Source organism: Baudoinia panamericana, assembly GCF_000338955.1.
Source record: "Baudoinia panamericana UAMH 10762 unplaced genomic scaffold BAUCOscaffold_4, whole genome shotgun sequence".
In the NCBI taxonomy this organism is placed as follows: Eukaryota; Fungi; Ascomycota; class Dothideomycetes; order Mycosphaerellales; family Teratosphaeriaceae; genus Baudoinia; species Baudoinia panamericana.
In genome coordinates this window covers 1,190,423-1,203,374 of record NW_006911260.1, presented here as the reverse complement: position 1 = coordinate 1,203,374, position 12,952 = coordinate 1,190,423, and the positions used below count along the sequence as shown (strand labels likewise).

General features: G+C 55.8%; 6 protein-coding genes across 6 annotated transcripts; 2 read left to right on the top strand and 4 right to left on the bottom strand.

The window, feature by feature from the left end:
- Positions 1–568: 568 nt before the first annotated feature.
- Positions 569–1,234, top strand: BAUCODRAFT_121191 (uncharacterized protein; the record flags this gene model as incomplete). Its single annotated transcript, XM_007676807.1, has 2 exons — positions 569–593; positions 690–1,234. 2 exons carry the CDS (start codon positions 569–571, stop codon positions 1,232–1,234), a joined length of 570 nt encoding a protein of 189 aa, XP_007674997.1.
- Positions 1,235–2,387: 1,153 nt separating this feature from the next.
- On the bottom strand, positions 2,388–3,651 carry BAUCODRAFT_146867 (uncharacterized protein; the record flags this gene model as incomplete). Its single annotated transcript, XM_007676806.1, has 4 exons — positions 2,388–2,407; positions 2,464–3,241; positions 3,303–3,592; positions 3,645–3,651. 4 exons carry the CDS (start codon positions 3,649–3,651, stop codon positions 2,388–2,390), a joined length of 1,095 nt encoding a protein of 364 aa, XP_007674996.1.
- A 680-nt stretch (positions 3,652–4,331) lies between these two features.
- BAUCODRAFT_420370 (uncharacterized protein) lies at positions 4,332–6,623 on the bottom strand. Its single transcript, XM_007676805.1, has 3 exons — positions 6,540–6,623; positions 5,678–6,422; positions 4,332–5,621 (listed from the first exon to the last, which is right to left on the bottom strand). Exons 2-3 carry the CDS (start codon positions 6,252–6,254, stop codon positions 4,438–4,440), a joined length of 1,761 nt encoding a protein of 586 aa, XP_007674995.1. The 5' UTR covers positions 6,255–6,422; positions 6,540–6,623; the 3' UTR covers positions 4,332–4,437.
- Positions 6,624–6,634: 11 nt separating this feature from the next.
- Positions 6,635–8,268, bottom strand: BAUCODRAFT_121189 (uncharacterized protein; the record flags this gene model as incomplete). The annotated part of the gene is made up of 2 exons (XM_007676804.1): positions 6,635–7,529; positions 7,583–8,268. 2 exons carry the CDS (start codon positions 8,266–8,268, stop codon positions 6,635–6,637), a joined length of 1,581 nt encoding a protein of 526 aa, XP_007674994.1.
- Positions 8,269–8,856: 588 nt separating this feature from the next.
- BAUCODRAFT_420853 (uncharacterized protein) lies at positions 8,857–10,439 on the top strand. The gene has a single exon (XM_007676803.1). It carries the CDS (start codon positions 9,001–9,003, stop codon positions 9,961–9,963), a length of 963 nt encoding a protein of 320 aa, XP_007674993.1. The 5' UTR covers positions 8,857–9,000; the 3' UTR covers positions 9,964–10,439.
- Positions 10,440–10,915: 476 nt separating this feature from the next.
- Positions 10,916–12,250, bottom strand: BAUCODRAFT_66585 (uncharacterized protein; the record flags this gene model as incomplete). The annotated part of the gene is made up of 1 exon (XM_007676419.1): positions 10,916–12,250. One exon carries the CDS (start codon positions 12,248–12,250, stop codon positions 10,916–10,918), a length of 1,335 nt encoding a protein of 444 aa, XP_007674609.1.
- Between the last annotated feature and the right edge of the window lie 702 nt (positions 12,251–12,952).

Genomic DNA, 12,952 nt, shown 5'->3' with positions numbered 1-12,952 from the left:
GTCTGGGCATCTCGATCCGCGCCGAACTACAACGAATTAGCCATGCGGAGCTCCACGTCTCGATCTTCATTTTGCTCTGGCCGTGACCCGCGCCAACACATCACCAACGGGTCCCTGGTTCCGGGGTAGATTGCTCGCCTTCTCGCCGTCTCGCCTGTGTTTGTCGGAGCACCATGTGCAGCTTGCTGCTGCTGGTGTAGTCTATGGTACCTCACTGCCGGGGCTGTTGTGCGCTGGTACCTGTGACTGCTCACCATTATCGACTCGGATGTGTTGCCAATTCACGCTTCATGTCCTCGGAAAAGATATCATCTCCTATTGCATAGTCACAAGCCGGTTGCTTTCACTGCTCTATCCTACACCTGGCCTACGACAGGCGGAGCCGGCTTGTTCGTGGCTGTTGGCGCTGGCATTGCATGCTTTCTGGTGGATCACTGCTGTGCAACTGCCATATCGTACCATACCGTTCATTGATTATACGCATACAGCCGCTACGAGCCATTGAACCCACCGGATGTGCGTCACCCACAGGGCCAACCAGCGAGTGGACTCCCATAATAAAGGCACGATGTACTATATTACGTATCTGTCGGGTAAGTAGGTTTTCGCTGCTCCTCCTAAGGACGGCTGTATACAGCAGAAATGCCTACCGTCGGCTGTGCCAGGTACTGACTACATCGAGTGAGCAGGCTTGTGCCAGCGCCGACAGTGGCCCAATCCTCTCTACGAAACTTTCCAGACCGGCCAAGGCTACTTCGGCTGCAAAGTCCGCGTCAACAACCGAGAATACTCTGCTAACGACCCATACTTTTCCGAAGCTCATGCACGCGAAGGTGCGGCCATGAAAGCTTACATGATCTGCCGGAATTTCTCCCACAATGACGGCATGTACCCAGGCCAGCGGCCAGGACAACGGTCAGCCAATGGGCCAGTACAAGGGTTGCCTGTGGCCATTGGTACAGGCAGGAGGTCCAGTAGGCAGGCTTGTTCCGCCGTGGACGTCCAATACGACTCTCAGTCCTCCTCGGACGCGACAAGCAGTGGCGGTGACAGCCCAAAAAGCCCCGGAGGTGGCTTTGCACATCAGCTTCACATGGTACAAGCCGTGCCTAGAGCCTCAGCGCGGCAGGATAAACAGTTACGGCACGATGCCCACACGTGCTACTGCCGACGTGGACCAGTCCGAGCCTATGGCCATTGTGTATCTTGTCTTCAAGAGGGCAACTGGGCGTAACGTCGCCTTTATTGAGTCAAGTGGCTAGTGCATAGCATGGATATTCGAAGTATTTGGGGCCATTTGCGTTCTCAATGGGAGGATGCCGCAAGGCATATTACGATTAACGATCGGAGGGCTCTCGTCTTATTGACTTCGTTTACACGACTAGGACAGCATATGAATCGCTCGGGTGCGGTGGTTAAGCGTAAGAGGCCTTAAGGCTTGCAAAAGCGTCGGCCACTACGTATCAATATCTCCTTCCGAGACCCTCTTACGGGCTCCTTCTGGAACCGAACCATCTGCTCACCATCAGATCGTCCAGCACACTGTTCCAGATGCATCTTCATGGCTAAATCGGTGGACTCTAGTCAGCGGGCCAGTCCGCGTGGGTGGCAATCCACCAGGCCTGAGCACCTGGCACATCGGCCAATCCATGCGATTGAGCCGGTGCATTTGGCTGTGCCACGTTGCTTAGGCTACGGATTGCTGATGCGCTACTGACCGATATAAGGCTCGCGAGTGCACCCAAAGACGGCGCATTTATGCGTGCGGGGGTTCTAAACGACAGAACTGCGGCATATATGGTGCTTGCGGTAACTACAGAGCCACTATTATCCACGCCGGACGCTTCTCATCAAGCTTCACGAGCTTCTTCCGCGGCGGCGACCTTGTGACTCCGGTCCACCTGCTAGCGAAGTGGTGCTGAAGCCCAGCGATCTGACGGCGATCGGGAGCCGAGAGTGTGAATGGACTATGCCAGTAGCTGCGCTCCTAGACTCTTCTTCAGCTTCTGAGCCGGTAAATAGGAACTGGGGAATGGCAAGTCAGTGAGATCGCCGGCCTCCTGAAAACCAAATTATGCGTCGCCTGCACAAAGCGCGACCGCGGCCTCTGTGTGCCACATTGAGACTGAAACAAGGCCTTGGCTGGTGGCGGCTCTGAATCCCGGTGCGTTGTATGAGAAGATTTCGCGTATATCTTTGTATCGATGCCGCCATGCTATACCCGCCACGAGCACTTTTGCAAGACGGGCAACGCCGAGAGCGCCTTCGCCCTTTGGTCCCCATACTGATACGCAAGATAGATTCGCCGGCTTGCGCCATTTCCACATACTAGAGTAGAGAAACAACCCGCATCGCCGACACTTAATTCCATACAACCAATGTAGGTCTCACATGATGATTGAGGGTGCTGTTGTCGCGTTAGTGTCATGGAAATTTCGCGGGTTACTGCAACATCAAACTTACAATCGACGTTCGCCTTGATGCTCTTGTGCGGTAGCACACTGGCACCGTTACAGTAGACCTCATCACCAATCGTGACATCGTCACCAAGCACACTGACGTTCTCGAGACGCGCCCATCGGCCAACAGTGCTGTTCCAGCCGACGATCGTGCTCTTGACCCAAGCATGCTCCTTGACCTTGCAGCCTTGGAGCAGCACACATCGCTGAAGACGCACGCCATCGCCAATTTGCACGTTCGGGCCAATGACCACGTTGGGGCCGATCTTGCAGTTCTTGCCAATGGTGGCAGAGGGGTCGATCATGACGTTTCCGCCGTTCACGAAGGACTCCGACGCAGGGGTCAGAAGCTTGCTGTTCTTCTTTGTGAGGGAGGTAAGGTAGAGGCAGGTGCCACTGAGGAAGTCCTTGGGCTGACCGACGTCCATCCAGAAGCCCTCGAGGTCGAATGAGTGCAACTGGCCGTCCTTGACCATAGCTGGGAAAGTCTCCTGCTCAATGGATGTTGGCCGGAGTTCGATGCGCTTCAGGATAGATGGGTTGAGAATGTAGAGACCGGCGTTGATACGGTTGCCGACGAATTCGACCGGCTTCTCGACGAAGCGGTCAATGCGGGATGGGTGGTCCGGCTTGTGCACAATGACACCGTACTTTGACGGCTCCTCAACCTTGGTGACCACGATCGTGCCCTCGTTGCCGTGGCTATTGTGGAACTCGACGAGCTGGTTGAAAGGGTAGTCGCAGATGACATCGCTGTTTAGGACGAAGAAAGGACTGTCATCCTACAACTGTGCGTCAGTAAAACCGGACTTCATTTTGACGCAGTGTCGATGCGAAACATACCTTGCCGAGAATCTTCTCTGCCAGCTTGAGTGGGCCAGCGGTACCAAGAGGCTCGGTTTCGACGCTGAAGGTGATGTTGACGCCATATTCCTCCTCGTACTTCTGTAGCGCCGCAGTCATGATTTCTGGGCGGTAGTTCACGGCCAGCACGATGTCCTTGACGCCGACTGCTGCCAGCGCCTCGATCTGATGAAGGATCATAGGCCGGTTGCCGAACTCGACAAGCGGTTTGGGGAGGGTGAGTGTCAGCGGCCTAAGGCGGGTGCCGAAGCCACCGACGAGAATGAGGGCTGCAAGACGTTAACGACTCTGCTGCCGCTTGATGGTACGAAGGAAGCCTACCCTTCATGGTAATGCTTAGTGAGAAAGGTAGTTGAACGGATGATCGTAAGCTCGTCGCAGGCCAGCTGCTTCTGGCCGGTCGTTGGTCAAGAAAGTGGTGAGGTTGATGATAGCGAAAGTCGTTGATCTTGCGATGGAGTACAAGATCCAATGGGATTGATATGACTGGATATGGTGATGACCTTGTCGGCTGTTCGAAGGTCGTCAAAGAGGAAAAGGCAGAAGACTTGCGAGCGGTCAAGGGAGCTTGTATGTATCCTCAACTTTTTCCCACAGTAGCTGCGTGTCCTTGACCCCTCGGAGCCTCCTGACCCTGCAGTAGATCTCGAAGGGTCAGCCGTTAGCCAGTAATGGCGCGGCTTGGCTCGGAGAGCTCCCCCTAAGGCTCGCCTCTTCCGCCTTCCAGAGAAGCTATTTTCGGCCGTTACGGTGTTACCTCGCAGAATGTTCTCCTCCGGTGTAACTGTGTGTTGCAGTATGAAACCGTGACTTCGATTCGAGTCGTGGCAACGCGTATGAAGGGGAAACACTGTCACGTGAAGGCACAGCGAGCTATATGCGATTACAACAATTACATACATGAGAAATTGCACCAGCAATGGCTTGCTGGACACGAACGACCGCCAGACAAGAAGGCGCCGAAGCCACCCGTTAAAACCGATTACTGCTAACCCCTTTCTTCACTCCGCAGCTTCCTCCACGTGCTCTTGCACGTGGGGTACATCCATTATTTCGCGATCTCTTGCCCAAGCCATCGCCACGGCCGACATTATACTGCCAGCTTTTTGCACCTTCAGTCATCACTGAACTTGCCAGTATCCTTAACCTTCACCATCTCGGTGTCGAGCATATCCGCATACTCCGGGTCCTTTGCGATAGGGTAGCGACGGTTCTTGCGCTTCCTGAACTTTCCCGCAGCGGCGACCGCGATGGCCACACTGATGAGGATGCCTCCGAGGGCGCCGGCGACTGCGCACACCTCCACTGGGCTGCCGGCAGCTTCGCGAATCCCGTCAATGGTCGCGTTGATGATCGATGGATGCTGCCCTATGCGGAACGGCGTGTAAGCCGGCACCGACGTGCCCGTCACGTGGGAAACGACGGTAACGACAGCGCTAGCGTTGCCCGGCACCAGCAGGAGTTCGTCTTGCAGATCCGGTGTCGGCAGTCCGGTGACTGTAGTGGTGACTGTGAGCATCGTCGTACTGTTGCTGGGCACCGCCAAGATCGCGTCTTGATCGTTTGGTGGCGGAGCCTCGACGATCGCACGCTTCTGGTGAGGCGGACCTTGACCGCCACTCAGCTTGCCGAGGGTGCCGAACATCTCCTCGAAAGCTTCATCGGCGTCCGGGAACGGCTGACCCTCCTGGTTGATGCCAACCTTGCCGTGATGCGCGGTCTGCTCCTTGAAGTCGTACGTGCCGTCACCCTTGTGTTCCTCCAGCTGATGCTTCGACTCGTACGAGAAGCCGGCGCTGTAGCTGTTGTTACCCTTCTGCGGAGTGGCCTCGCCAAACCTGAGCTCGCCGACGGTCTTGGAGGCGTTAAATTGGTCGTGGTCGAAGACGCCACCCTTGACTTGGGTCAAGTCCTGGTCGAAGTTGTCCGTGACAAAGTGGCCACTGCTTTGGGACTGGCTGCCATCCCCGTTACCGGTAGTGAAGGACTTGAAGTCACCGGCATCATGCGAAGTGTCGTTGGAATGGTTGCTGTAGTCGCCGGGCGCACTGTGAACGTCTTGAGAGCCAGCGGCCTGGTGATCAGTTTTACCTTCAAAGACAGTGCTGCCCTGGTCGTCTTTAAATGTGCCAGCCTGGGTTGCGGCGAAGCTGGCAGCGCTCGCTGGCGCCTGCGCGCTTCCGGTAGGTGGGCCAGTTGGAACGGCGTTAATGGCACTGACCACGTCATTACCTGGGATCTTGCCAGCGACAGCAGCGTCAGCCTTCGAGGAATGGTCGTTGTGGAAGTCGTAGGTATCTGCAGCGCCAGTCCGTTAGCAGCGCGATTCCATACTGATCTGAAGATGAACTCACTGTTCGCGTCGTGCACCTGTGTGTTGTTGAAGCTCTGGTTTTCGTTGAACAGGCAGATCTTGGTGCCGTCGGGCTTCTTGAAGCACTTGTTCGCGTTGTCTGGAGCCGGCTGAAGGGGCGCGATCGCAGTGCCTTGATGCTGCGGCTTACCGTTGCCATACGATGGTTGAGTCGGCGTCGGCTGTGGAGCAGCTGGCGGCGGTGGAGGGGGAGGCGGCGGCGGTGGAGAACCGCCTGCATTCACTGGAGGAGGGCCCGGCGGCGGACGAGAGCCCTGGCCGCCACCGTACGCTTGCGGCGCTGAAATCCCAGCATTATTGCTCGACTGAGTGTGACCGTTGCCCGGAGCGGCGCCAGCCCAGCCGCCACCTTGCCGCTGACCAGCACCCTGGGGGCCAGCTGGTGTCTGCGCGCTCGCCTGGGAGCTAGAGGCTGGAGCAGAGCCGCCACGGTTAGCAGCAGTCACCATTTGGTACGCTCCTGCGGCCGGGGTGGAGGCTGCGGCCACAGTCGATGAACCTGCCGGTGATCCCTGCGCAGTCATGATGTATGTCGTTGTGTAGCAGGAAGTACTCATTGGATTCCCTTCGCAGGGATTGCAAGGCTGGACACGAAGAACGAGCGTAGGGAAGCGAGCGACGTTGCAACTCTGAGGAGGAAGCACAAATCGGAGCGAAGAAAAGCTGTGTACTGGAACCTCCTCCCATAATATAGGTGAGGAGGGGCTTTGGGGTGTGATGTGAAGCTAATTATACAGTCAGCCACGTTGGTGCAATAGCATCGCTGGTAATCGTAATGAAGTCTGCCTCATGCCGCCAAGCTATATCGACGCTCCACTCTTGCAAACTCTCGCAGCACTCACACGCTTGTCCCATCAGCGACCGACAAGATACCCTTAGCCGACAGTGACTTTGCCGTCGTTTACGCGGGACACCAAGCGCTGCTGTGTGGTGGAGATTACGGTCGATAGTCTTCGTCAAAAGGATCTTCATCCGCGTCAAGAGGATCGCCGTCCGAATCGTACTGCTTTCTGGAGTCACCGTCCGGAGACACATCTTCGGCAGGGATCTGGTCTATCGTTGGGAAGTCGTCTTTGCATTGCCACTTCTCGTCTTCCAGTAGCTTGTGGTTCACTCTGCCGGACTGAGCGTCCAGCAAAGCAGCATTGAGGTGATCCAGCGCCTTCGATACTCTGACTATGCATTGGCTCTTTGATGCGACCGCGAAGGTGGGGTATGAAGGATCCTTCTTCACATCATCCAGCCCCCGTGTCAGCTCTTCGTCGGTGACTAGGATAGTGGTGAGACCTCTGAGATTAAAGAGCGTCTTGATCCCTGGGGCCGTTGCTGGGTTGGCACTGCACATAGACCAGCCATTCCGGTAGGGCCACTTCACAATCTTTCGGAAGAGGTCTCCCTGGAGGATGACGTGAAGCTTACGCAGAGCTTTTAGCCGCTTGAACATGCTGAAGGTAAGCTCCGTGAGACTGAGACCGCCGTTCTTGAACTCGTATGTATGCACAGTGATGTCTCGAAGTGAGTTCAGTCGCTCAGGCCCAAGACTGAGTAGGAAGGCGTTGAGGCGGAGCGTGTACTGAAACTCGAATTCATTGTGGTGGTAGAAGATACCGACTGCCTCGTTGTGAATCTGCCGATTGACTACCAGCAGGCTTAAGGAGGAGTCAGAGTAAACGCCGTCGTCGCGATACGCTTTGGTCCTTGCCGCTGAGGTTGGCACACCCTTGATTGGCTGGACTGCACCGTCAACACGAAGTACCATTTCGTAGACACGGTTGCGTATCTCCGGTGAGAGGTTGAGGAATGGGAAGCCTGTGGCTGCCTTTGCTTTCTTGCTGTTACGGGTTAACACACGACGACAACAAGTCGAATGGCATGGGGCACGTACTGACGTCCGCAGGTTTTGACCTTCAGCTTCATCAACCTAGGTGCAATCTGGGTCTCAAGAAAGCCGCCAGCTATCGGTCCGCCGCTCTCTTCACCCTTCGCATTGACTTTCTTGACGAATTCCACATGAGGTATCCCACTCAGCTCTAGCAGACCGGACAGGCCTGGATACTGCAAGAGCTGTAGTTGCTGTTGCGGAGAGGGATCTCGGCCGAAGGCCTGGCAAGGCACATCCTTCCGTCGTAGCATACGCTTCACCATGGCCCTCTCATCGACACGGATATAAAGTGCTTCTAGACCCGTGAAAGCACGCAGCCGTTGAAACATGTAGTAAGCACCGTGCGTCGTTTCGTCCCACTGCACCGTAACTTTCCTGAACAGTGTGAGGTGCTGCCTGGGCGTGCAGTACATGAAGTGGTTGAACGAGTAGTTGAACAGACCGTTGCCGCCGACAAAGTGGTTCCGACTGTAGTAGAACGGTGCGCCTTCTTTCTCCACCTCACTTGACAAGGTGAGGAGGGGTGGGATATCTCCGAATGAAGCATACCGGCTTTCGTCAAGGCCCACCATGAGTTTGTGCTTCTCATCGGTGAGCGGTTCCTCGTGGACGAGGTGCAGCTCGTAGATCCGCACCCGCACCTCCTTCGGTAGGCGCTCGAAGGCGTTTCGGGCGATGTCCGTCTTCATGATGGCTGTTCAGAGCCGTTGAAGGAGAAGCATGAGTGTGTGGTTGGCAGGAAAAGCTTCACGTTGGGCTCCAGAGACAGTTTGCGGAAGCTAAAGCCGCGCGTGTTTGGCACGACTGCCTGGGCCACGCGTGAATGTGTTATGACCGCGGTGAGCGTCCAGCTTCCTTGTCGGTTCACCTAGGATCACCTGCCTGCCTACCTACCGTATCAATTGTTGCTTTTGCGGGCTTACGTATTGTTGGGCATTGTGCGCCAATGTTTGCCCTTGCAGCTCCCATCCCAGGTTCAGGGAGGGGAACTAGCTTATAGCAGGATGGTTAGGCCGAGGCCTACGGTTAGGTAGTGGCTGTTCGCGGTGCAGGAACAGGAAGGGCTGTTGCCGTTCGCGAACGCGTTCACTGCTGCGAGATAAGATTGGCTGCAAGATCGTCAAGGCCTGTTCATACCTATAGTTCTACCAGCACAGAGAGCATCACGCTAAGCCTGTTCCTGCCCTTTGCGGCCGAGGTACCGAAGTCTATCTATGCCTCGGCCTCCGTTCGGTATCATAGTATCCGATATCAGTGCCCCGAAGACTTTTCCATCTGGCACAGCGAGATCACATGCTACAGCGAGATGGCGGCGGTGGCGAGAATGAGTGCTCCACCAAAGAGTGGATACTTATCCCAATCATTCCCCTTGACCTCCACTACTTCCCCAGCTCAGCTACACACCAGGAACACGAACAGCCATGAGCAAGCCTGGAGACTACGCCGCGGTGCGCCGCGACATTGCCGCCCTACTACACCAACCTGAGTATGATGATGGCTCCGCTGGACCCGTCCTTGTCCGTCTTGCGTGGCACTCTGCAGGCACCTACGATGCCGGCACTGATACTGGCGGCTCGAACGGTGCCGGCATGCGCTACGAGGCTGAGGGTGGCGATCCGGCCAACGCGGGCCTACAGCATGCGCGGGTTTTCCTTGAGCCGGTGAAGTCAAAGCACAGCTGGATCACATACGCAGATCTGTGGACGCTTGCCGGCGTGGTGGCGATCAAGGAGATGAGCGGCCCAGAAGTGCAATGGAGGCCTGGCCGAACGGACTTCGTGGACGATAGCAAGCTACCACCTCGCGGCCGATTACCCGACGGCGCGCAAGGTGCAGACCACATCCGCCACATCTTCTACCGCATGGGCTTCAACGATCAAGAGATCGTTGCTCTTTCCGGAGCGCACAACCTCGGCCGATGCCACAGTGACCGCTCCGGCTTCCACGGCGCATGGGTCAACAACCCGACCCGCTTCTCAAACACTTACTTCCGGCTCATGCTGTCGCGTACCTGGAAGGAGAAGAAGCTCGAGAATGGTGTGCGGCAGTTTGTCCACTACGATGAAGACGCGGACGAAGAGCTGATGATGCTGCCTACCGATCTCGCTCTGGTGTCTGATCCAAGCTTTCGACCGTGGGTCGAGCTGTACGCCAAGGACAAGGATCGCTTCTTTGCCGACTTCGCTGCAGTCTTCGCGAAACTGATCGAGCTAGGCATCAAGCGTGATGCCAACGGCAGGGTTATCAACTCGGACAATCTAAAAGGTGGCTATCATAGCGCGCCGAAGAAGGCTAGCACGCCTGGCTCGCCGGACCAAGTAGACCGATATGGTGAAGCTGAGCCGCTGAGAGAGGAGAACAAAGGCTTCAGAGCACGGTTATAGGAACACTGCATCACGAACCTTGTAGACATAGCGGCGGCGCTTCTAATAGACAGATATATCGGAAGACAATAGAGGTAGACGTACAGATATGAATTTAGTTCGTTCTGTCTCCTTTCTCGTTGCTCTTGGCTCTTCAAATGATCACAGTCGTTGCTTGGAGCTTTCGTAGACGCCACCTTTGGCATGGACAGTCACTGCCACACTTTGTCCAAGTGACGTGCCACTGTCTGGGTAATACTCCTCGAGCGTTATACGGCCACTGAGCGGTATCACGATCTTGGGAAGCTGTCAAGGAGCCCGCCTCCTTGCGATCATCGTAAGCCCGACCCTCTCTGAGTTGAGAGCAACTCAGTCAAGGTAATGCTACGCCTCCGCCAACTTGCCCATCTCCACCGCCCAGCTGCTCCATGTGTACTTCCACCGTATCTCCATCATCCATTTCGAGCTACCAGAAGTTAGCCGGGCACATGCATTGACAGGGCGCAAGTATTAGCACTTACGCTCTCAGGCGTGAAGTCGGCCTGTACTCTCTGCCCGTCAAACAAGAAGCGTAGTGCCTTCACGGAACGCGCTTGTTTCGTGGCGTACACGCCCATAGCCTTGCCTAACTTGGTGGTCTTCTTCAGTCGGAAGGCGAGTTCGAAGCCGTTGACGTCTTGAAACTTTATGTTGATGGCTTCTACACTCCCTTGTGGCGGCTCGGACGTGGCGTCGCCAGTCATCGCTTGGGCGGCAAGTTTGCTGTTCAAACCGTGTTGGTGTGCTGAGAGACGCTGAGCAAGAGCTCCTATTACTCCTTCCGGAGTAAGAGCCTGCCTGGTTGATCGAAGTTGTAGTGTTTGAGACGTCCAGCCACAATGTGTTCATGAGCAAGTGCAGCCCGCATGGTTGCCTAGCGAGACCACTTCATTCGGTGCTAATTTAACATTCACTGCACTCAAAAAAATTGTCTTCACCCAACTTCGGCTCCGGTAACAGCAGCGATCATGAGCTCGTCGATACGCCGCTTGTACAGTGTCATTGGATGCATCGCAGGGTCACCAAATATGGTGCCACGGAGCTGATCGTCAGTTAGCTGGACCGCTTCAAGCTTAGGCCTCTGATTGCCAGTTTGTTTTGAAGAAGGATTGAGGATTGGCGCTTCTCGCAACAGAACCAATCGGCCTGCTGTCGATAATGAACTCGGCGGCACAGGCCACTTTGGCGGGTGCGGTGCGGTTTGATCTTGTGTCTTTTTCTGACGGCAGCCTTGTTGCCGACCACCGGATTGCTCAAGCCGGGGTGCCGGCGCCGCGATCAGCTTGGCCAGCGACTTGATGTACTCCCAGTCAACGCGGACGATAAGGTCACCTTCACTGGCGAATGACAGGAAGATGTTTTTGTTCCTGCCCTTACCGCTAGGAGTTTGCAATGGCAACAACGTGAGCGGCGGCACTCCGAACGTGATACAATGAATGCGCTTGAACAAACCAGCCAACTCAGTCAGGTCGGACGAGATGGTCTTGGATAACATATGCATGTAGAGCAGACTGGCTACAGCTCCTCCAGCTGAGTGGCCGGTGAAGAGGAGATAGCTCGAGTCCCATGACGGATCTTGCTCGATGAGCTGCCGAAGCTGCTTTGCAACAATCTTGATCATTGATCTCGCAATCCGGAGGTAGCCTTCGTGGCATCCATTGCCCTCATCGTCCAGAAAGCCGGTGGGTTCCTTGGGCGCGAAGCCGAAATTCCTCTTCCAGTCGAACAGGTTGAATGTACTACCACGAATTGCACAGACGAGCAGCTTCCTATCGTCGACTTCCTGCACTCTGAATGAATGAGCCTTTGTATCGTTGCGCGGGTCTGCATTGAAGTATCCATCCATCTGCATGCGACCCGGTCGTTCGTACACATCTAAAGACGCTTTCGCTGCGCGGCTGATGAGTGCCCACGTCGAAAGATACGCTTTGAACGGTAGCATGCCCGGCGGTAAGCGGGAGTTGGCATACAGCCAGCTTTTCTTGAAGTTGAGCAACCCTCCACCGCTGATTGCGCCTGCGGTCGTACCGTCTGTTCTATCTCTAGCCTGGCCAGTATGAGCGCGTGCGGTCCGTGGTCGCTCGTTGTCTCCAGCGTCCAAGCCTTGAGCCTGGCTTTCCAGCCTCACGATATCTACCTTGTCGTCTTCCGACCTTTGGAGGAGCTCGTTCAGTCTCGCCCATAGCACAGCATCTTGGTTTGGCGGCTGTTGAGCAACTGCGCCCACAGTCTGGCTGTTCGATGGCTGTAAGTCATATGCAGCAGCCATGCTTTGCCAATCGACATCTCTCTTCGGCTCTCTCGCAGTTTGCGGTCTGCTCGTTATCCGCGGAGAGGAATAGCCTGAGTCTGCTCCGTCGCGCCTCGACGTCAACGTCACCTGCGAGCGATACTCTCGGCTGTACATTCCCGCAGACAACGTGGCCTGAAACGGAAAATCGTCACACGCCTGGTATGCTGGTGGTGGAGTCATGGGACTGCCCGTCGCGAACTGCTGGAAGGGCGAAAGGGCTGCCCCATGCGCGGCAAAGGCATCTGCAAGTTGCTGTTGCACTGCTTGCGAAGGCAGATCTCTGTGACTGAAGTTCGCATTCCCATGCGGCCTGGCCTTGGAATTCGAGAGCAGCGCTCCACTGAGCTTCTCGGGCGGTTGCTGTCTTCGACGACTGCAGAACATCCTCGTCCACTGCTGTGCCTGCCGATCAGGCTAAGACGGGGACGCAGGGGTCTACCGAAGCGACTGATTGGTGGGTTGCAGGTCGTCTCATTCTCATCCTCGCCGTGTTACAAGAAAGATTCAAATCTACGAGCATCAAGGTCACAAGCTTGACCGACTTGACTATGGCAGCTGCCACTGTCAAGGACTCAAGGAGTGAACGAACGCACAGATACAGACGCAAGCCTCAAGCCTCAGCAATATTGGTGTAGCGCCTTCTGCCTTATAGCACAACGGCGCTGCCAATGTCGGACG

Excerpts from the sequence above, each read along its gene's own strand:
- BAUCODRAFT_420370 (XM_007676805.1), bottom strand. The coding sequence starts at position 6,254 with ATGAGTACTTCCTGCTACACAACGACATACATCATGACTGCGCAGGGA. Across the intron at positions 5,622-5,677 it reads ACAGGTGCACGACGCGAACA|ATACCTACGACTTCCACAAC; the intron begins GTGAGTTCATCT and ends CTGGCGCTGCAG.
- BAUCODRAFT_420853 (XM_007676803.1), top strand. The coding sequence starts at position 9,001 with ATGAGCAAGCCTGGAGACTACGCCGCGGTGCGCCGCGACATTGCCGCC.